A 24,064-nucleotide genomic window follows, 5' to 3' on the forward strand; every position below is an offset into this window, starting at 1 on the left:
CAACAGAAAGGAAATTAGGACACAGTTCTTTATATATTATCTATGGTAAGTACTGAATAAATGTTGATTGTTAGAAGTTGCTAATTATTTGTTTCAGTTTTTTGTTTTATCAGGGTCAAGTTGTCCTGTAACTTGTTAAATAGCCTAGGCTGGCCTTGAATGCCCATTTTCTTAGTTAGGGGTTATTATTGCTATGACGAAACACCTTGACCAAAAGCAAAATAGAGAGGAAAAGATTTATTTGGCTTATACTTCCACATCATAGTTCATCATTGAAGGAAGTAAGGATAGGAACTTAAACAGGGCCAGAATTTGGAGACAGGAGCTGATGCGGAGGCCATGGATGGGTGTTGCTTATTACTGGCTTGATCCTGCTTTTGTAAAGGACCTAGACCCACCAGCCTAGGGGTGACCCCCTCCCACAATGGATTGGGCCCTCCACATTGATCACTAATTAAGAAAATGCCCCAGGCTTTCCTACAGCCTGATCTTATGGGGACATTTTCTTAATTGAGGATCCTTCCTCTGATGACTCTAGCTTGTGACAAGTAGACACAAAACTACCCAGTACAACCATCAATCCTTTTGCCCCTGTCTCCCAAGGGCTTGGATTACATGAGTGTGCCACCAGGCCTAGTTAGAAGCTAACTTTTTTTTTTTTTAATTTGTTTTGTTTTTCTGAACTGGGGCTTCTCTATATAACTCTTTGACTGTTCTGGAACTCTCTTTATAGACCATGCTGGCCTTGAATGCAGAGATCCACTTGCCTCTGTGTCGCGAGTGCTAGGATTAAAGGCGTGTACCACCATCTAATTTTTTTTTAATTTATTTTCTAAGAGAACTTTTGTTTAATTTTGTAAAGATCATTTATTTTAACTTACTTTATGTGCATTGGTGTGAAGTTGTCAGATCCCTTGGCAGTGGAGTTACAGACAGTTGTGAGCTGCCATGTAGGTGCTCAGAATTGAACCCGGGGTCCTCTGGAAGAACAGCCAAGAGCCATTTCTCCAGCCTCAAGAGAACTTTTTAAAAAGACACTTTTAGGGCATTTCTTTAATGGTAGAGGTTATTTTTCAAGATGCTTAGGACAACCAACCAATTGGACATGAAAGCATATCTTTACCAGACATTTAATACCATTTTTTGTATTTTATTTTTAAATTATTTCATGTGTATGCATATTTTGTCTGTGTATGTCTATACCACATGTGTGCTTGGTGAGAAAAGAGGCCAGCAGAGGTTCTCCTGTAGTTGGAGTCACAGTTTAGTTTTTCTTAGACTTAGGCAGTTTATCAATTCTACAACCTGTACCACATGTAGCATCTTTTATTTCTTTCCCAGAGAAATTTGAACTAGTCATTGACTACAAAAAGAACTAAAAGTATTCTTGTCAAGAAAAAATGCTGACTTGGTGTGGGAGGCAGGGTATGGATAAAGTGAAGAGTCTTTGCTATAAATATCCTAGTAATTTAGAATTACTAAATATTGCTGGGTGTGGTGACATATGCTTTTAATCCTAGTGCTTGAGTTCAAGGTCAGCCTGATCTATATAGCAAGTTCCAGACCAGTCAGCATACATAGTGAGATCCTGTCTCAAAAAATAAAAGAATAAAAGAATTATTGAATTTATTAGTAAATTTATTTCTTTTAAAAAGGATTTTATTTTTATCTTTTTTTTTTTGTTGAGACAGGGTTTCTTTGTAGCTTTGGAGCCTGTCCTGGAAGTAACTCTTGTAGACCAGGCTGGCCTCGCACTCACAAAGATCCCCCTGCCTCTGCCTCCTGAGTGCTGGGGTTAAAGGCGTGCGCCACCACCGCCCGGCTATTTTTATCTTATATGGATGTTTTACCTGCATGTTTCTGTGTACTACATGCATGGAGACAAGAAGAGGCCAGCAAATCCCCTGGAACTGGAGTTAGGATTGTTGACAACCATATAAGTGCATTGAATCTAAGTCCTCTACAAGTACATGTAGTCTTAACAGCTCAACCATCTCTCCAGCCTTTGAAATATATTTTTAAAATTTCATTTGTTCCTTCAGAATCTCATAAGCAAGTTCTTGTGTAAGTGATAACATAGGGATGCCTTATTCATTTTTAGCTCATTTTGTCAATAGAAAGCCATGCTCAATTTTAAATATAATAGTTTCTGTAGGTGAGGGTATCGCTCAATCAGTAAAGTGCTTCCACATACTCAAAAGGATCTAAGTCCCAGCCCCAGAACCCATGTAAAAAAGCCAGATGCAGAAGTATGTATTTGTATACAAGGATAGGGAGGTGATGATATATAGGGATAGGAGGTGAATACAGGTGGATCTCTGGGGCTTGTGCAGGCCAGTGAGGGATCTTATTTAGCACCTGTGAGAGGAATGCCTGAGGTTGTACTCTGCTTCCTTGTGCATGAACATGTACACACGGTCACACACACGTGTGTGTGTGCACAGAGCCTCTGAAACCAAGAACATTAAAACAGAAGCAAAGCAAATACTGCAGCGTGATGATTTCTGCCTTTGGAAGCAACTACTTAGCATTATATTTTAATGACAGAAAGATTTGTCTTTTCTCTCATTTTTTATTTCATTTTCAAAAAAAATTTTTTTGTTTGTATGAGACAGACCCTCAATATAGCGATTTCCCTGCTTCTTGCTCTTGTGCACTGGAATTACAGGCATATACCACTATGCCTGTCTTCTTCCTAACTTTTTAAAACTTTGAAATGATTGTTACCAATAACTTCGGAATTAGTGGAAATATTTTTAGCCTCTTGAGAGAAAGTTATGGTAGATTATCTTAATTTAACTTACAGGAGGAAAATTATAGCTTTTTTTCTTATTGCCTAAATTCTTTATTAGCTGAACTTTTGGTGTATGCAGAGAGATAAAACATTATTTTCAATAAATCTTGTTTTACTTTTCACGTGATAGAATTTCAGGTAAGTTATTACATGATAGCTTTGCAGTCATGGTCGGAGTCACATCTGACTTATATGCTTGTCCCTTATATGACTCTTCCTTTATGATAGTCATCTGGATGTGAGACAGCTTCAACTTTGAACACACCATGCTTGGGCTTTTTGTCTGGTGATTAATCCCTTTTACTGAAGAATGAATATCTCACTTTTCCTATCCTTTGAAGTTGGCTGTATTCAAGGAACTCCTAGAATCTGAAAACAGAATATCAGATTCAACATGAACACTTTGTCTATAAATAAATGTGTTCAGTTGTTGCTTTCTGTACCAGAGAGACATACTAGTTGTGACATGTATGTGTAAATGTCTACTCTCTTTAAATTGCAAAATTAATACTTAGTGTTACAAGATTGTCATGTTGTATGCTTATTCTCTCAATTTTTTTCTTAATTTTTTTCTTACCAGCTAATAATGCAGTGGATTTTAAAACAGTAAAATTCCTGCTTCAGGATTCTAAAAGTTTGCTACATGCCTTCAGTACAAGGTCAAATTATGATGGCATTCTTCCACAGACCTTTGCGCAAGTAAACAAACTACTTCAAGTGCTTGCAGAGGTAAGATGGCTATGGAGTACTATTTAGAGTAGTTACTTATAGATTTCAAATGTGGATTTAGTGGCCAACAATAAAAGGACATATTACCGTGACTTATTCTAGCATTTTAAAGGCATTGAGTAAATACAAAGTACATTGAAATATAGACAAGTGTTATTACAGATTATGCAACATCCATTTTCTATGGAAGATATATCAGAATAGTTGAATTGTTTGTTTTTCAAGATAGAATTTGTCTATATGGTTCACCGAGCTTCAAATGCATGATTTTTTTTATTTTTTTATTTTTTTTTTAGTACTCTGTAGTATTGACATTATGGGTATGTACCACTATAAACTTGGGATTTTATTTTCTTGTTGTTGAATTTTATATTATTTTATTTATGGGCAAGAGAAAGCTGTGCACACACAAAAAAGAGGGGCTAGAGAGATGGCTTTAGCAGTTAAGAGTCCTTAATGCTCTTGGAGAATCTTCAGGTTCAGTTCTCTGCATTTACATGGTGGTTTACAACTATCCTTAACTCTACTTTCAAAGGTTCTGATACCATCTTCTGACCTCTTCTGGCACCAGGCATGCACAGAGTACACATACATGAATGCAGACAAAACACTCATACACATAAAATAATTTAAAAAATAACAAAATAAATTTTGAGATTTTTTTTTTGAGACAGGGTCTCATGTAGCCCAGGCTAGCCTCAGATTTGCAATGTAGCCAAGGATAACCTTCATTTTTTGGTACTCTTGCCTTTATCTCCTGAGTACTGGGATTATAGATGTGTACTATAATGCTCTGTTTATGTAGTGCTTGGGGATCTAATCAACAGTGTCATGCATATTAGGCAAAGCTCTCCATCAACTGAGATACATCCTGAACCCTAGAATATATTTTGCTAGACATTGTTTGGATAATTCATTAGATTTGATTCATGTCTCAAATATCTATGTTTCTAACCTGAACAATAAATATATTATTTCCAAAATAAGGTTTCTTAATATAATAACTTGAGAAGTACACCTAATCTTAGTTATCAAGTATTGAAAACCAAGAAAAGAATTACTCATCTTCTATTTGCTTCTGGAAAGCTTCTGAGAAACTAGGATGAAATAGTTAACTAATACCATTTTCAGCTGTGTGTGGAAGAGGGGTGGAAGTAGGAAAAGACATCCTTGTTTTGTTAGCTTCCCAGATACCCCAAAATTTTGATCAACCACTATGCTAGAATAATTCAGATCAATTTTGTTGATTAGTTTTAGGTTTAGGTTTGTTTTAGGTTTGTTGATTAGTTTTAGGATAGTAAGTGTTATAGAAATGTTTATTTTTTTAAAAAAAATTTACTTGCATGATTGTGTAAACTCAGATTTAAGAACCAGAGCAAAGGAGAAATAGGCAAATACTCAGTTTTAAACATTTATGGATATTAAAGCAGTTATTTGGGTGGAGGTGTAGCTCTGAGTTCCAGCTCAGTATTGCCACAAAAATTAATTTCAGGAAAAAATATATAGGGCCATTATTTATATATAGTAAGTTCATAATTTAATACAAACAGGGGCCGGGCGGTGGTGGCACACGCCTTTAATCCCAGCACTTGGGAGGCAGAGGCAGGCGGATCTCTGTGAGTTCGAGACCAGCCTGGTCTACAAGAGCTAGTTCCAGGACAGGATCCAAAACTACAGAGAAACCCTGTCTCGAAAAAACAAAACAAAACAAAACAAAAATACAAACAGGGAAATGAGAAGATCATCTCTTTTTGCTTTCTGCCCCACAAAGTAGAGCGTGGTAATACCTCTGCATTTGGTGTAGGATCATAACTTTCTAGATTGCTGAGAGTCAATCTCTTTTGCTTCTTACCATTTGAGTTATCTTACATGATGTTTTTAATCTTTGTATTTCTCAGTTTCGTTCACTTAAAAGTCTGAATTGTTTCTGTTTCATAGGGTTTCAGTTCTGTGTCATAATACTATGTAGTCACAAGGACTGAGTAAGCTAATATAAAAAAGAAACAAACAAAAAAACCACAACAGTTTAAAGCATAGAAATAGTATTAAGCTAACTTTGGAAATCATTCTTTTATTAACGTGGAAACTTAACCCTAGGGAAATAGTGATTTTTGTTTTATGTTGGTCAGCTACTCCTGGGCAGCCTTAAAATATGGCTAATAAACCCAGTGGAGAAAACTAATTTTGCCTTTGCAAGCGGGTATCAATTGCAAATAACTTTTTGGTCAGGCACAAGAGCCTATGTCCATTTGACCCTCTCAGTGCTGGGACCCCATGTGGTTTGAACCCGTGCAGGCCCTGTGTGTGTTGCTACAGTCTCAGAATTCATACATGCTTCAGTACTGTTGTGTCTGGAAGACATTGTTTCCTTGGTGTCCTCTGTCACCTCTAGCTCCTACAGTCTTTCCATCTCTTCTTCCACATAGACCCCTGAGCCTTGATGACATCCCATTTAGGACTAAGTCTCTCAATCTCTGCACATTGTCCAGTTGTGGGTCTCTTTGTTAGTTCCCATCTACTTCAAGAAAAAGCTTCTCTGATGAAGGTTGAGCAAGACACTGAACTATGTGTATAGCAATATGTCATTAGACATTATTTTATTGCTATGTTCCTTTTGTAAATAATAGTATTAGGTTTTCCCTAGATGCACAGTCTATCTAGTCTCAGGTTCTTGACCACTTGTAGCATCAGATATAGATTTCATCTTATGGAGTGGCCTTAATTCCAACCAGGAAGTGGTTGGGTATTCCTATAACATTTGTGTTACTGTTGTACAAGTATATCTTGTAGGCCACGGGGTTTGTTGCTGGGAAATATTCTCCTCTGGTAGCGTGTAGTGTAACTTCCAGTACCATGAACAGTCAGTTGTAGTGAAAGCTGTAGTTAGGCATCAGCTCAACTTCTTTATATTACATGGCATGTGTAAATGATGTCTTCAGCAATATGGTCTTACCGCACTATTCAGATTGCAGAGAGTAATCAATAGCCTTGGCAGTCATCTATGATGTTTGGGAGTTTCCATGGGGCTGCTTCGACCAACAGTTCAACCAGATGTAACCCATTTCTGGCATTGGAGGTTTTACTTGGTGGCATAAGATGTCTAGTTGAGGTATTGTGTCCCCCATTATTCAGTGACTCCATTTAGATTTTTTCATATATGTATACATTTTAAGACACTTACACAGTAGTAGATTTCCAAATGCTTTTTCAAATGGCCTTTAATAGTCCCTTTCCAGATTTCCTTATTTACCCTTCTATCCTCTGCCCATTTAATCATCCTAGTTTGCCCTTTGTCTCGCCATACAATATATTGACATTTGAATGTTAGGTAAGAAAGATCTCTGTAGTAAATAAACTGGTATATTATTTGATTTAAGCAGGAAAGAAAAATATTTTTTCTAAGTCTAGTGCTTTTTTAGGAATATTCTGTACATATGAAAAAAAGAGTAACCAGAATGTCCAGTAAGCTAGTGACTCTGTTTTCTCAGTTGCTAGTGAAGGGCTGGTATGCATTTTATGTAATTCTTATGTCACAGGTCAAGACAAAACTGAAGCCAGATTCTTCAGAAAGCACAGTGAATAAAAAGCAGAAAGACACTTCTTTGGTGGAGCTTCATAACCAAGACGTCACTGTTTTCTCGGATTCTCCTCTTCCCCAGTTGACTAGGCATCAAGAAATATGGTCTGTCCTGGAGAATGTTTGGACTTCAATATATCAGAAGAGGTACTAAATTCCCAAGACATCCTCCACTTTATCATTACAAGTTTACTTTTGTAGGGTTTCTGTTATTACAATTTCTACTGTAGTTAGTGTTTGGGCTTTGATTTTATTGTACTACGGGCTTTTGGTCCAATTGGTGCATTAGAAATATTTATATTTAAATCAGTGTAAACATCAGGATTACCTGGAAAAATTTTTAAGTTTCTATATTTAAACACTATTCCTAGAAATTTGGATTCAGTAGGGGAAGAATTGAGCCTGAGAATGGATTTAAAAAAATCTCTCAGGGCTGAGAAGATAGCTCAGTGGTTAAGAGCACTGACTGCTCTTCTAAAGGACCTGGTTTCAATTCCCAGCACCCACATGGCAGCTCACAGCTGTCTTTAACTCCAAGATCTTACACCTTCACACAGATATACATGCAGGCAAAACATCAAGGCACACAAAATAAAAATTAATAATTACTAAAAAAAATCTTTGTAGGTGATTCTAATATAATCATGATGAGGAACATTGCTTGCATAGGTCACAACCAGTGAGGCACTTAGATTGATTCAGCAGCTTAGCAGATTGCAAGTCTGTAATTAAATTGGAAATAACTTGAGAAAAGTTCCTTTGATTAAAGAAAATTCATGTAAGAATTTAAAGGTGTATAAATACTATTGTTTAAAAGGAAAATACTATTACTTTAGTATATAAACATAAAACACTTTAGAATTAATGAAATGAGGTACAGAGATCATTTAAAAAATATAAAATTTTTATTTATATTTGTGTGTATGTGTGTGTAGTAGTGTCATAGTGTGGATGTCAGAGGATAGCTTGCAGAAATGGGTTCTTTCCCTCTGCTGTGTGAGTTCCAGGAATCAAGCCCAGGGCATCAGGGTTAACAGCAAGTAGATTTTACTTGTTAAAGCCATTTTGCTGTCCCCTTTTTCCCACCAGTGTTTGGGACCACTTGTGTTTTAGACAGTTGTTCTGAACCTGGGCTGCATTCCTCTTGAATAGTTTTACAGATAGGTGCTGTTAGGATAGCTTATATAACTTAAAACCTCTGATTTTATTTTATTGGGTTTTGAGACAGGGTTTCTCTGTGTAGCCCTGACTGACCTGGAACTTGCTGTAGACCAGGCTGCCCTCGAACTCACAGAGATCTGCCTGCCTCTGCTCCCAAGTGCTGGGATTAAAGGCGTGCACCACACTGCCACAGGTATATTATATTGCATATTCCCTGTGCCTCATTCTCACCTATCTCCCCTTTTTTCTACCCTCCCATTTGTCTGCTTTGATCTTGGGCTCCTTTTTTATTCCTTGGCTATAATTAAACATTTCTCAACAAATTTATGGCCTGATATTTGGCTTTCTAACCCATCATATGAAAAAGATAGCTACATCTGGCTTGTGAATTAAAAACTATATTACAAATTTGTATTTTTTTATGAATCAGTTCTTTTTCTACTCAACATATTTTTGGTGCTTTGGCTAATCAAATGTTCTTGTTTACAGAAAATTGCCTTTTATAGGAGGCAGGAATGGCTGCTATAAAAGATAATTTGAGTTGGGTGGTGGTGGTGCATGACTTTAATCCCAGCATTTGGAGGACAGAGGCAGAGTTTGAGGCCAGCCTGTTCTACAAGAGCCAGGACAGGTTCCAAAGCTACAGAGAAACCCTGTCTCGAAAAACAAAACAAAAAAAAAAGATATTTGAAAACATAGGAGTTGATCGATAATATTCATGCATTTGTACCACATGTTAGAGAGCTCCATGCTATTTCTGAATAACAGACTGTATATATTAGCATTTCAGTAATTGACGAAGTTTATATTGCCTTAACAATACATATTTATTTAGCCTAGTTTTTTTTTTAAACAAACCTAATTGTTTAAACAAACAGAATTGCAATAGAATTATTGAATATAATCCTTTCACAAATAAATGCTCATTTGGGGGTCTGGGAAGTCTATTCTTAATTACTCATATAAGTTACTAGAATACACTTATGGTTAGTGTTATCAACTTCACAGAATCTAGAAACATCTGGGAGATGGGCCTTTGGTTGTGCCTGTTGAAGGCTATCTTGATTGCTTAATTAAGGTAGAAAGACCCACCGACTGTGGGCAGCACTATTCTCTGGCTGGGTCCTGGATGTCTGAAGCAGAGGAAGTAAGCAGTGTGGATTTATCTCTTGCTCTCTGCTTCTTTACCGTCAATGCAACGCGACCAGTTTCTCAAGCTCCTATGACTCCATTCATACCCACGGTGAACTGAAGGAAGCCTTTCCCTTCAGTTGGTTTTGTCAGAGCGTTTTATTACAGCAATAGGAGAAGAAACAGACAAGTTCTAGACACAACTATAAATGCCGTCATTTTTGTGCCTTACTAAGCAGTGTTGAACTTGCATCATATCAGGTCGGGTTTTTATTGTCTATTTACCAGGAAATTGGATGAGTGTTTTGTATTGCTGATTCATGTCGAACAATAATCTTTTATTTGGGCATGGTGACACAGTAATCTTACTGTTCAGGAGGGTGGGACAGAATGGCTGTGACTTGGACGCCAGCCTGGGCTACATAAGATCCTGTCTGGAAAACAAAAAGGTTTCCTGCAGTTTGACATTCAAGTTTTTGAGGTAATTGTTTAAATGTTCATTTTTGGTTTGCAGAAAGGTTTATGGTTACGACTCCTTTTACCTTTGTTATTACTATTCTCAGTGGCTTCATTAATAATACTATGCAGGCAAAACCAATAAAAAACTGATTTTGATAGTTACATAATTTTCTATAAAATGATGAACCGGTTGAATAGCTTATTTCATAATGTTGATTCTAATGAGTCTGAAAGTAGATTGCAGCTTTCATACATAAGCCTGGTTTAAAATGTTTCTGTTGGGAAACTATAATGATTCACCACAAACTGTGTATCTTAAAGTAGCAGAAATTTATTTAGTCGTTGTTAAGAAGGCCTTTAAGTGGAAAAACAAAAGACTGGCGGGAAATCTAAGAATCTGCTCTGTCTTTATGTCTTCCTCAGTCCTTGCCTAGTAAGTGCATCCCTCCAGTCTCTGCTTTGTCTTCATGGAGAGAGTGTGGCCTACTCTAATCCAGTCCTTATTTAGCTGAACCATTTACATTTGCCAAAGACCTGTTTCAAGTGAGGTCCATACTGAAGCTCTAACACAGTGGTTCTCCACCTTCCTAACACTGTAGCCTTTTAATAACAGTTTCTCATGTTGAGGTGACCTCTTAACCATGAAATTATTTTCATCGCTACTTCATAGTTGTAACTTAGCTTCTGTTATGAATCATAACGTAGATATTTGTTATTGCAGGTGGTCTTAGGTGACTCTGTGAAAGGGTCATTTGACTTCAAAGGGTCATGACTCATAGGTTGAGAAGGCATTGCTCTAGATGAATGTAAATTTGGGGAGGACACCAGAGACAGGCTTTCACTATGTAGCCCTGGCTGGCTGGCCTGGAACTCACTGTGTAGACCAGGTTAGCTTTGAACTTACATCTGCCTGCTTCTGCTTTCCAACTGCTAGGATTAAAGTTGTGTACTACAATACCTCATCTTATTTTTAGTTTTGACACACATATATAACAAACATTTAAAAATATTTTAGTATTTTATTACGTAAATATTAAAGGTTTCACTAATTATTTTTTGTAATTCTTTTGTTTTTTGTTTTTTTTGGATTTTTCGAGACAGGGTTTCTCTGTGGCTTTTGGTTCCTGTCCTGGAACTAGCTCTGTAGACCAGGCTGGCCTCGAACTCACAGCTATCCGCCTGCCTCTGCTTCCCGAGTGCTGGGATTAAAGGCGTGCGCCACCACCGCCCGGCTATTTTTTGTAATTCTTAATTCACAATAAGTTTCTGGAAGTGGAATTACAAGAATAAACATCCAGTTTTTTATTTAATCTGATACCTAATTCTTCATGTTTATGTTCTGGAGTACTGACTTGTATGTCTATTAGTAGTATTACTTCCCCTCCATCTCTGTGTTCTTTTAGAGTGAAGTTCCCTTTAAATTAGGTCTGTGTGGTATGTGACCAAGATCCCTTGTGTGGATGTTAGCCCAGACTTCTTCTCATGTCACTGTCTTTGATTTCCTACTTAAATAGATGAGCATTGCAAAAGATTACTCATATTATTTTTTATGTGTCATCAATGAAAACACTTATAAGTACTAAATGAGCACATACTTTTTTCTTTCTGTTTTTTTAGCACAGATGTGTTTCAGACACTGGACTCAAGTTCAACTCTGACCACTTCAAAAATAGCATCATTTGAAGAAGCATTTATATATCTTCAAAAGTTAATGGCAGCTGTAAAGGATATTCTTGAAGGAATTCAAAGGTAAGCATTGTATTAAATCTAAAGTTTATAAATTCTATATTTATCAGCTTAATTTAGACTTGCTAGGAGTCGTCTAGCAAGTTAGAAACTATTGGCTGTTTTTGAGACAGGGTCTCACTACATAGCCTTGACTGGTCCGGTCTGGACCAGGCTGGCTGCAAACTCACAAAAATCTGCCTGCCTCTGCTTCTTGAGTCCTGGGATTGAAGGTGTGCACCATTACACCTAGCAGATGCTTGGCTTTTAGATTTACCTTTCTTAGTTTCCTATATTCTGTATCCTTTGTAGGAGAGGAAAGTGGGAGAAACGAGTTAGTCTTCTGTGAGAAAACTTGGTGCATTTTGAAGCACATACTCTCTCTCCTTTTTTGTCCTGTGTGTGTTTGTGTGTGTGATTGATGTTGAGGTACTTTCCTCAAGTCTTTCTTTATCTTATTTTTTGAGACAGGGTCTTTCACTGAACCTGGTGATTGCCATTTTGACTAGACTGACTGGCCAGTGAGCCCCAGAATATCTATCTATCTATCTATCTATCTATCTATCTATCTATCTATCTATCTATCTATCTATCTATCTAATCTTGTTTCTACTCTAGCACTGGGGTGACAGGTGTGCATAGTAATGTCTGGCTTTAGTCATGTCTGAACTCAAATCCTGGTATTTGCTTGTGCAGTAAGCACTTTACCCGCTGAACCATTTTCCCAGCCTGAGGCTTAAGTTTAGATGACTTTTGTTTCTCTTGTTTTATTTAGTTGTATTTAGATAGAGGAATAAATATGACTAACATGTGTGTTTGACTGTGTAGACCTAATCATAAATTACCATTTTAAAAATTAAATCTGTGCTTGGTTTTAAGAAAAGATGATTTTTATTAGTTGTTTTAAAACACTTCTTGTGGTTTTGGTTTGAAATACCTTATAAGAGAGCTCTCTCTCTCTCTCCTCTCTCTCTCCTCTCTCCCTCCCCTCCCCTCCCCTCCCCTCCCCTCCCCTCCCCTCCCCTCCCCTCCCCTCCCCTCCTCTCTCTCTCTCTCTCTCTCTCTCTGTGTAGTGTATTTGCACATTTGTGCAGGTCTGTCCACATTTACATGTTTGTGGAGGTCAGAGGAGGATGGCATGTGTGTCCTGTTCTCTGCCTTATTCCCTTAAGATAGACTTCTGAGGTTAGACTAGTAGACGGCTCCAGTGAGCCCTTGTATCTACTAATGGAACTGAGGTTTTAGGAGCACTATTTCTGTGGTGCTAGGGCTTCAAATTCATCTTTGCATGTTTGTACAGAAGGTGTTCTATGCCACTGAGCCCTTGGAACTGTTTTCTAAAACAATTGTCAACCTAAGATCTGGGATTTATGTATTTCTTGATGTGTGATTTTATGAAATCTCTAAAAATTAATTGTCTGTTAGTCTCTTGCCCGTTTTTTCCCCTTGTGCTGGGATCAAACCCAAGGCCTTGCATATGTCCTATTCCATTTTGACGTTTGAACAGACCATGTCCACCCACAGACAGTTCCTCTAATGTATGATTCTTAAAAAAGAACCATAATCACAGCATCTTTTCAGATCCACTGGTGCTTTAAACACTTTTGCATTTAAAATTTTATTTTATTAACATGACTTTTTGACATACTACTATGTTTGAATAGCTGAGCGCTTGAGATTATTCAAGGTTATTTATAAAAATTCATCCTTCAGTCGTCACAGAGTGTGGTGGCTTATAGCCATAATCTCAGCATTCAGAGCATGGAGACAGGAACAGCACAAGTTTGAAGTCAGACTAGTCGATATAGCATAGCCCTGTCTTTTAAAAGGAGGATCAGTTCACTCAATGACAACACCTTAGCCTACTTGTAGTTGCTTAGTTGTTGAAACAAATGTTTTGTAAGTAACCTTTAAAACTTCAACTTGGAGTTTTAGAAGTGATTTCTCAGCATTTAAACTAATTGTTTTGAACAAAATGCTTGTCTTTTAGTAATGAGCTTTCTTATTTTGAATTAGAGGTATTTACTCATAGAGGTTTGACCTTCTTCTAGGTGTATCAGAGTCAGTGGGGATGGAAGACACTACCTCTTCCACATAGTTCCCTGAGCCCTAAGGTTTGGTGAAGACATCTCTCTCAGTCTCTACCCATTGTCCAGTTGTAGATCTCTGTATTAGTTCCCATCTACTGCAGGAGGAAGCTTCACTGATGATGACTGAACAAGACCTGATCTGTGGGTAAAGCAGGATGTTTTTAAGGGTCATTATATTGCCACATTCCTTTAGCAGAACAATAGTATTTGGCTTTCCCTCTAGGTCCATGGCCTCTCTGGTCTCAGAGTCTTGGCCACCTGAGCAATGTCATTGATTGGGCCTTAGTTCCGATCAGTTAGTGTTCAGATGGAATGAAGCTCTAGTTAGGTGCCAGTTCCATGTCTCTGTATTCAGTAAGATATGTAGGTGTTGTCTTCAGTAATCGGGCTTTACCATCAGTTTGTGGAAAGCAACAGCTACTTGAATTATTTGGGGATTTCCATGAGTCCCCTTTCAACAGCTCAATTAGATGAAACCCTTACCTGGTACTGGAGATTTCATTTAGTAGTTAGAGAAGTCAGTGGGGACTTTGTCTCCCCTACTATTTGGTGGTTGCATTTAAATTTATTTCATATATGTATGTATTTTAAGAATCTCCTATCATAGTAGGCCCTCAAATGGCCGTTAGTATTCCTGTCTCTCCATGACTGTGTATTCTATTTCCTCTTACTGGGAAGATCCTACCTTCAGTCCTTTACTCTACACCTAACATCTGTCGTTATATGGACTATAGCATTTCTATCAAAGACTTAAAAACTAACATTCACATATAGGAGAATACATACCATATTTGTCTTTGTAGATATGGATTACCTTACTCAGGATAATTTTTTTCTAGCTCCATCTATTTACCTGAAATTTTCATATTTTTCTTTTATTTTTCTTAAATAACTAAGTGATATTCCATTGTGTAAATGTACAACATTTTCTTTATCCATTTACCAAATCTCACCACCTAGAGATCATATTGTAGATCCCAGAGACCCATATTTTAGAAGGGGAGACATTTTTGCATTTTAACTGATAAACGGGAATATAGAAGATTATTTTTTAGGGGTGTCCATGTGATGTTTCAGTATTTGTACACATTGTGTGATACTCAGATCAGGTTTTTAAAATAACTACCTCCTTTGACCGGTGATGGTGGTACACGCACTTGGGAGTCAGAGGCAGGCAGAGATCTCTGTAAGTTTAAGGCCATCCTGGGATAGCCAGAACTGTTACACAGAAAAACTCTGTCTCGAAAAAACAACAACAACAAAAAATTAGCTATCTTCACAAACATTAATCATTTCTTTATGATAAAGACATTCAAAATTCTTCCTTCAGATATTTTGAAATATACAGTTGAATGCGTAGACTTTGTGAATCTAATCATAATTACCTGAGACTGAGGAGAATAGGAGGGAGGGCGAAGAGAGGTTGATTGCTTTGTGGGTACAAAGTTATACCTAGGATTGAGAAGCTCTTATATAATAGGCACATAGTGTGACTGTACATAGTGATACTACATTTGTCTTTTTATATATAACATTGTTTATGCATCCCTTCCCTCCCTGATGTGTGTGTATACACATATATATGCATTGTGTGTGTATGTGTGTGTGTGTGTGATTTATGGTTTATCTCTTTGGTTAGGAGGTTGTGTTTTATTTTATTTTATCTTATTTTATTTTTTGGTTTTTCAAGACAGTGTTTCTCTATGTAGTCCTGGTTGTCTTGGAACTCACTCTGTGGACCAGGCTGGCGTTGAACTCAGAGATCTGCCTGCCTCTGCCTCCCAAGTTCTGGGATTAAAGCTGTGTGCCCCCATGGCCTGACATGAGGTTGTATTTTAAAATTACTTGCTAGGAGAAAACCTTTTCCAATGAAACTGGAATTATTAAAATTTTTGGACATTTTAAAGATATAATGGGGGCTGGAGAGATGGCATAGTGGCTAAGAGCACTGGCTGTTCTTCCAGAGGTCCTGAGTTCAAGTCCCAGCAACCATGTGGTGGCTCACAACCATCTGTAATGAGATCTGGCACCTTCCTGGCGTGCGGGCATACATGGAGGCAGAATGTTGTATGCATAATAAATAAATCTTAAAAAAAAAAAAAGATATAATGGGTTGTCCCTTTTTAAGACAGCAGAGTAGGGGTGGAGAAATGACTCAGAGGTTAACAGCATTGACTGCTCTTCTAGAGGTCCTGAGTTCAATTCCCAGCAACCACGTGGTGGCTCACAACCATCTGTAACTTGATATGGTGCCCTCTTCTGGCCTGTAGGCAGAGCCTGTATACATAATAAATAATAAATCTTAAAAAAAAAAAAAAGACAGCAGAGTACATTTCAGATTTTGACTATGTCCTATGAAATAATTTTAGAAGCTTTCATAAATATAATAAACACAAATAATCTATAAAAATATAGCTGAAAATTTGAGATCACTTCACTTTGCTGTGGTATTATGATTGGCCTAGGGATATTGTGGTGGTTAAAAGTCCTTTGGAATTTAAGAGTTAAAATGACTTGATTTCTTATTAGTTACAGTACCATTTATTTATTTATTTATTTATTTATTTATTTATTTATTTATTTTTGGTTTTTCGAGACAGGGTTTCTCTGTAGCTTTGGTGCCTGTCCTGGAACTAGCTCTTGTAGACCAGGCTGGCCTCGAACTCACAGAGATCCGCCTGCCTCTGCCTCCCGAGTGCTGGGATTAAACTATTCATTTATTTTTTGACTTAAACTAGATGAAGGTGTTTGTGGTAGTCATGTTACTGTTATAACTTTCATAGTTTTTTCTGTATCCTAGATACTATTAAGGATATTCTTAATATGAGCCATGTATGGTGATGCAGGAATGAGAAATTAAAGAATAACCTCAGTTACATAGTTCAAGCCAGCCTGAGCTACATGAAACTAGTTGGATTTTTTTTTACTCTTTGACTCTTTTCTTTGGGGGCCCCACACCCAACTCCCAAATAATCACACAAAGAGGCTTTTTTTTACCTATAATTGTCCGGCCTTATCTTGGCTTGTTTCCAGCCAGCTTTTCTTAACTTACACTATCCTGTCTGTCTTTTGCCCTGTGGGCTTTTACCTTTCTCTATTTCTGTATATCTTTTCTTTCCTTCTTAGTCTGTGTCTTGACTGTGTGGCTGGGTGGCTGGGTGGTGGCCCTTGGTGTCCTCTCCTCCTTCTCTTACTCCCTTATCTCCTCTTCCCAGATTTCTCCTCCTATTAATTCTCTCTGCCTGCCAGCCCCACCTATTCTTTCTCCTGCCTCACTGTTGGCCATTCAGCTCTTTATTAGACCAGTCTAATGTTCAGACAGACAGAGTAACACAGCTTCACAGTGTTAAACAAATGCAACATAAAAGAATGCAATACAGTGCAAAGCAAATATTCCACAGCAGAAACAAATGTGACCTATCTTTAATAGTCTATAACGTGAAACCCTGTCTCAAGAAGCTTTTCCAAACCTATGATAAATAAATAAACAAACAAGCAAACAAACAAACAAACAAATAAATAAATAATAATAAAGGTTTTTCTATTGTATTTATGTATTTGTTTGAGGCAAGGGTCAATAGCCAAGGGTATCTGGAACTCACTGTAAAGCCAATACTGGTCTTAAACAGGAGATAACCTTCCATGTTAATTTTCTACATACTGATGTTATAAACATTAAAATCATGTAAGGTTCTGGAGCAGTGGCTCAGTGGTTATGGAACAGTACTCTTCTTCCAGAGTACTGGGTTCAGTTCCCAGCACTTACACGGAGGATCACAACTGTCTGTAATTCCAGTCCCAGGGCATCTAGTGTCCTCTTTTGCCCTCATTGACCCCAGGCAGACATTCAGTGCACAGACATAACATGCAAACAAAAGACCCATAGCCATCAAACAAACAAACAAATAAATAAGTTTGGTATACAAAAAGAATACCTAACTATTAGAGGGTGGAAAATAATTGCCCTCTTTTTTTATTCAAGATTTCTATCATTTGTTCTGTGTTACTTCCATCAGTTCTCGTCTAATTAATTACTGGTTTTCATAGAGTGCTGTGCTGATAGATAGCTCGCTGTTATTTGAATTTGGCTACAATCTTTTTTTTTTTTTTTGTTTTTGTTTTTTTTACTTATTTATTTATTTTTATTCTTTTTTAATTAAAATTTCCACCTGCTCCCCATTTCCCATTTCCCTCCCCTCCTCCCAAATATTGCCCTCCCCCCACTTCCCTCCCCCTATCCCCACTCCTCTTCTCCTCCCCCCACTCCATTCCCCCTCCCTCTCGTTACTGAAGAGCAGTCCAAATTCCCTGCCCTGCGGGAAGACCAAGGTCCTTCTATCTACGTCCAGAAAGGTGAGCGTCCAAACAGGCTAAGCTCCCACAAAGCCAGTTCATGTATTAGGATCGAAACCTAGTGCCATTGTCCTTGGCTTCTCATCAGTCTTCATTGACCGCCATGCTCAGAGAGTCCGGAATCAACCCATGCTTATTCAGTCCCAGACCAGCTGGCCTTGGTGGGCTCCCAATAAATCAGTTCCACTGTCACAGTGGGTGGGTGCATCCCTCGTGGTCCTGATTTTTTGCTCATGTTCTCCCTCCTTCTGCTCCTCATTTGGACCTTAAGAGCTCAGACCGTTGCTCCAAATTGAGACTCTGTCTCTACCTCGATCCATCGCCAGATGAAGGTTCTAAGGTGATATGCAAGATATTCATCAGTATAGGATAGGGTCATTTCAGGTTCCCTCTCCTTAGTTGCCCAAGGTACCAGCTGGGGACATATTCCTGGACACCTGCGAACCCCTCAAGAGTCAAGTCTCTTGCCAACCCTAAGATGGCTCCCTTAGATAGGATATATACTTCGCTGCTCCCGTATCCATCCTTCCTATATCCCAACCATCCCAATCCTCCGAGCTCCTCCCATCCTCCCCTTCTCATATTTCTCATCCCATTTCCCCTTTGCCCCATGCCACCTCACCCGCAAGTTCCCAGTTTTTGCCCTGGAATCTTGTCTACTTCCCCCTCTCCATGCGGATGACTATATGATTTTCTTTGGGTTCACTTTCTTATTTAGCTTCTATAGGATCACACATTATATGCTTAATGTCTTTTATTTTATGGTTAGAAACCGATTATGAGTGAGTACATCCCATGTTCCTCTTTTTGAGTCTGGGATACCTCACTCAGGATAGTGTTTTCTATTTCCATCCATTTGCACGCAAAATTCGAGAAGTCATTGTTTTTTACTGCTGAGTAGTACTCTAATATGTATATATTCCACACTTTCTTCATCCATTCCTCCATTGAAGGGCATCTAGGTTGTTTCCAGGTTTTGGCTATTACAAACAATGCTGCTATGAACATAGTTGAACAGATACTTTTGTCATTTGATGTGGCCTCTCTTGGGTATATTCCCAATAGTGGTATTACTGGATCTTGGGGTAGGTTGATCCCAAATTTCCTGAGAAATCGCCACACTGATTTCCAAAGTGGTTGCACAAGTTTGCATTCCCACCAGCAATGAATGAGTGTGCCTCTTTCTCCACAACCTCTCCAGCAAAGGCTATCATTGGTGTTCTTGATTTTAGCCATTCTGACAGGTGTAAGATGGTATCTCAAAGTTGTTTTAATTTGCATTTCCCTTATCGCTAAGGAGGTTGAGCATGACCTTAGGTGTCTTTTGGCCATTTGAATTTCTTCTGTTGAGAATTCTCTGTTCAGATCAGTGCCCCATTTTTTTATTGGGTTCATTAGCATTTTAAAGTTTAGTAAAGGACACTGTCACTAAGACAAAAAGGCAACCCACTGACTGGGAGAAGATCTTCACCAACACTGCAACAGACAAAGGTCTGATCACCAAAATATATAAAGAACTCAAGAAACTAAACTTTAAAATGCTAATGGCTACAATCTTTTTATGTGTCTGTTAGTTTTATTTGTTGTCTGTTTGAACTGGCTAAACATTATAGAAAGAAATCTGCAGTTAAAAGATAGGGAGTATAAATTTACATTTCTGTCTACCTTTTGAGAACTATGCGTTGTTATAATGTAATATGTGAATTATAATTTCACATGTAAGAATGTTTATGGCAGGTAGGTCCAGTGGCACAGCCCTATAATCTCAGTATTTGAGAGGTGGAGGCAGAGCAATTAGGTTTTCAGGGCCAGCCTTGGCTATATTTCCAGTTTGAGGACAGTCTGGTCTATATGAAACTGTATCAGCAGACTAAAAGAAGAATGTTTGTGATAGCTAATGTATAGATATTAAAGTAGCTGAAATACTTTAATGAATTAATCTTAGTTGAATTAAGTTAATGGTTTGAATAAACGTAATAATCATGCATATGTGTAAGTTTGAAGGAGAAAATAAAAGGTCTTTAAAAATTAATTTCCATGGTTCTTTTGTTAATGTATTTTTTTTTTTTTAGAATTTTAGCTCCTAATAGTAATTTCCAAGATGTTGAGACTCTCTATAACTTCCTAGTCAAGTATGAGGTATGAAAAAAATATTTATATATTATTCACATAATATTTATGTTGTTTGAATATAAGTACTATATTTAATAATAATAATAATAAGATTGCTATTGGTATTTTCTTTAAATGAAATTTTTTTGATGTAGGATCTTCCTGTTTTATACAGACTGGCCTAAATTAAAACTTGAGAGTGTCATAAAAATTTGCCAATGACATTTGTTTTTCTACCTGTTTAAAAAAATGTATATATTTAAGATATACAGGATAATGTTTTGTAGGACATGATAGCTCATGCCTGTAATCTCAGGACTCAGGAGGCTAAGGCAGGAAAATTGTTGTGATTTAGAGACTACTATGGGCTACGTAGTAAGTACCAAGTTAGCCTGGGCTGTGAGAAATCTTGTCTCAAAAAACAAAACAAAACAAAAAATAAACAAAAGGGGATGGATGTGGGGCTCAGCTTTTAACAGCATATATTGCTTATAGGACAGACAGTTCATAACTGCCTGTTAATTCTCCAGTTCCAGGAGATCCAGTGCCTTTTTCTGGCCTCTGTGGGTGTTTGTGTGCACAAATGCACATACCCACACTCTAAAAGTTTTTATCTTAAAAAACAAGTAGTTATTACATTCAAGTAAATAAACAGAACCACCATCTTGTATAATATCCCCTTTAATTGGCAATAAAATTAAAATCTACCTTTTTAGCAAAACAATCCTAAATTTAACGATGTTATTAACTATAGTCTTCATGTTGTATAGTCGCTTGCTGCATTTGTTCATCTGTATCTTCTCCAATCTATTCCTTACCGATAACATAACCAATTTTTATCTTGTTCCATAAGTGAAATTACAATAGAGTCCTGAAATATACTGTTTCAGCACAGAATTCTTTCTCATTGAGGAACTTAGTATCTTAGGCAGGCCATTGCTTCATTGTGGGATGAATGCAAGATGTTCTATATCCTAGCTCCTTAAGTACTAAGTGCGTGGAGCTATCCCAGCCATTATGACAACTATAAATATTGTACCGCCCTACCCTGTTCACCCATCTAAAATGGTCTCCAGAGAAGAGGAGCCATTTCTTCAAGGAAAATATGATTCAATTTTCTACTCAGTAACGGCATAGACCCTCGACTAAGAACTGAAATGAGGTTGCAGTGTGTCTTCTACATTGACCTCCATGTTTTCCTCATCATTGCTGATCCAAGGACAGTTCTCTATTGATTTCTAATTTCTGGGTTTTTTTTTAAAGATTTATTTATTTATTATGTATACAGTGTTGTTTCTGCCTGCATGTATACCTGTAGGCCAGAAGAGGACATCAGATCGCATTATAGATGGTTGTGAGCCACCATGTGGTTGCTGGGAATTTAACTTAGAACCTTTGAACAAGCAGCCAGTGCTTTTAACTGCTGAACCATCTCTCCAGCCCTAATTCCTGTTTGTTAAAAGCTCTCTGCTGCTATTTTTTATCCTGTCTCTCAATTTTATGTGTATATGGTGTCTTTTGTTGTGCGTTTGTTTGTTTGTTTTCTTAAATTTATTTTATTATGTGCATTGGTGTTTGCTTATGTGTCTGTGCGAGGGTGTCAGATTCCCTAGAACTGGAGTTACAGGTAGTTGTGAGCTGTCATGTGGATGCTGGGAATTGAACCTGAGTCCTCTGGAACAGCATCAAATGCTCTTAACCGCTGAGTCATCTCTCCAGGTCCTGTTTGCTTTTGAGACAGGGTTTTGTGCTAAAGCTTGGGCCAGCCTGAAATGTACTATGTAGTTCAGACTGTTCTTAAACCCTGGTCATTTTACCTCACCTTCCTGAGTACTCGGGTTATTGGTGTGTACACCACTCCTAGTTTATGTGCTATAATTATAAATGATCTCAGTGAAGGAGCAGCACATGCTGGGGCTTCACATTATAGGGAGTCAAACTTCCTTGAATATATTTCTTTACTTTCATGCATGGTTAGTTCTTCATGTAACTTTTTGTATGGCATATTGTCCATTAACAACCTAGTAAGAAGCTGGGCAAGACACCATTTAGTTATTTGTTCTTTGGAATTTAAAATTGTGCATTTACAGCCACATGTGGTAACATAGTGCAGCATTTGGGAAGAGCAGGAGAATCAAGAGTTCAAGGTCATCCTCAGCTACATAGTGAGTTTGAGTCTGATCTGTATTATGTATTACATAAGACTGTCACACTCATACAAAGATACATAATATATATATAATGTATTCATACATAGAAATGTAACAGAGTAATTTAAAATGCCTCCAAATGAGTAAAGAAAAAATGTCTTAATAGTTGAAATTAATGAGTATAGACTTCATGAACTTGCGCTTTAATTTTTATTAGTAAGCTAACTATGTGCTTTATAAGTTGCTTAACTTAATGTGGAGTCATGTTGCCTTTATTTATATTGAATCTCTGAGTATATGGGAATGGTTGATTTTAAAAATTAAAGGGTAGTTCTAGGTACTTTTTAAAATAAGATCTTTTTGAAACTTAAGAATTATTGTGTGTTCTTATTATATCATGTTTTTCTCTCCCAACCACTAACCAAACAGACTATTCTCTTTCTCTTATGATCAAACATCTGTAGCATGTTGACATTGATGGTCTGTCTGGATTTATACCTTGTTGGTCCTGGCATGTGGGGCAAGGGCAAAATATGCACAAAAGGAAAAACTAGACTCATGATGGTTTAATTCCAAATGTATGTTTAAAAAAAATTTAAATGATTTTTAAAACAAAATTATAGGGCTGGGTATGGTAGCTCATGCCTGGAATTCCAGCTCCTAGAAGGCAGAGTCAGGAGGATCTCCAAGTTTAAGAAGAGCCTGGTCTGTGTAGCAAGTTCCATGACAGTCAAGGCTACATGGTGAGTATCTCAAAACAGACAGATAGATCAAAACCAAAACAAATAAACCAACAAAACCCCCAAATCTAAAACCTAGTAGACTGAGAAAGAGAGAGAGAGACAGAGAGACAGAGAGAGACAGAGACAGAGGGAGACAGAGAGAGACAGAGAGATATGACTTAGTAGTTAAGAGCCAGAGTTACTTTTGTAGAGGACCAAGATTTGGACCCTATATAGTGATTCATAACTGTGACTTTAGGTCTAGGGAATCCAGTACCTTCTTTTGGCCTCTGGAGGGCACCAAGCATGCACATGATGCACATTCTTGTGTATAAGCAAAACATTTGTATACATGATTTAAAATAAGTAAATCTTAAATACAAAAACTGGGAAAAATGGGTCAGTGGGTAAAGCACTTGCTATGCAAACTTGAGAACTGGACCCATATCAGGACCAGGTTGGCATGGAAGCACATTTGTAATTCCAACATGTGAGTCAGTGATAGGATCCTGGGAGCAAGTTGGCCATCTGGGTTCAAGTGAGGATGCTTCCTTAATATATAAAGGGGAGAGCCATTGAGGAAGATAATTAATGTTAACCTCTAGCCTTCACACATATGTACCCACTTGTGCACACACACACGTAGATACACGTGCACAAAATTAAAGAATTATAAATCACATAAAATTATGATACACTACGCCTTTAATCCCAGCACTTGGAAGGCAGAGGCAGGCAGATCTCTGTGAGTTCGAGACCAGCCTGGTCTACAAGAGCTAGTTCCAGGACAGGCTCCAAAACCACAGAGAAACCCTGTCTCGAAAAACCAAAAAAAAAAATGATACACTATATACCAATTTCATCAGTCATTAAGTATAATATTAAATATATGTATTACTAGAAATTTAATATATAGACACATGATCCTCATTTTAGGAAAAATACTAGTATTAACTTTTAAAAAGTATGTATATTTATAAACTAAAGATACCTATATCCCTCTCGTGTATTTTGACAGTATTTGAGATCAAACCCTGGGCCTTATGCATGGTAGGTGAGCA

General features: G+C 37.5%; 1 protein-coding gene across 5 annotated transcripts in view; it reads left to right on the plus strand.

Moving 5' to 3' along the window:
• The window catches only part of Swt1 (SWT1 RNA endoribonuclease homolog), an 80,898-nt gene that overhangs the window by 43,159 nt on the left and 13,675 nt on the right, over positions 1 to 24,064 (plus strand). For 4 of the 5 annotated variants that reach the window (XM_057770581.1, XM_057770586.1, XM_057770582.1 and 1 more), the window contains 4 exons: positions 3,375 to 3,523; positions 7,060 to 7,247; positions 11,469 to 11,600; positions 20,092 to 20,158. In XM_057770581.1, coding sequence (XP_057626564.1) covers positions 3,375 to 3,523; positions 7,060 to 7,247; positions 11,469 to 11,600; positions 20,092 to 20,158 — 536 coding nt within the window. The remainder of the gene's footprint in view (positions 1 to 3,374; positions 3,524 to 7,059; positions 7,248 to 11,468; positions 11,601 to 20,091; positions 20,159 to 24,064) is intronic. The other variant, XM_057770585.1, reaches the window with a different exon arrangement.

Source organism: Chionomys nivalis, chromosome 5 (genome assembly GCF_950005125.1).
Source record: "Chionomys nivalis chromosome 5, mChiNiv1.1, whole genome shotgun sequence".
Lineage (NCBI taxonomy): Eukaryota > Metazoa > Chordata > Mammalia > Rodentia > Cricetidae > Chionomys > Chionomys nivalis.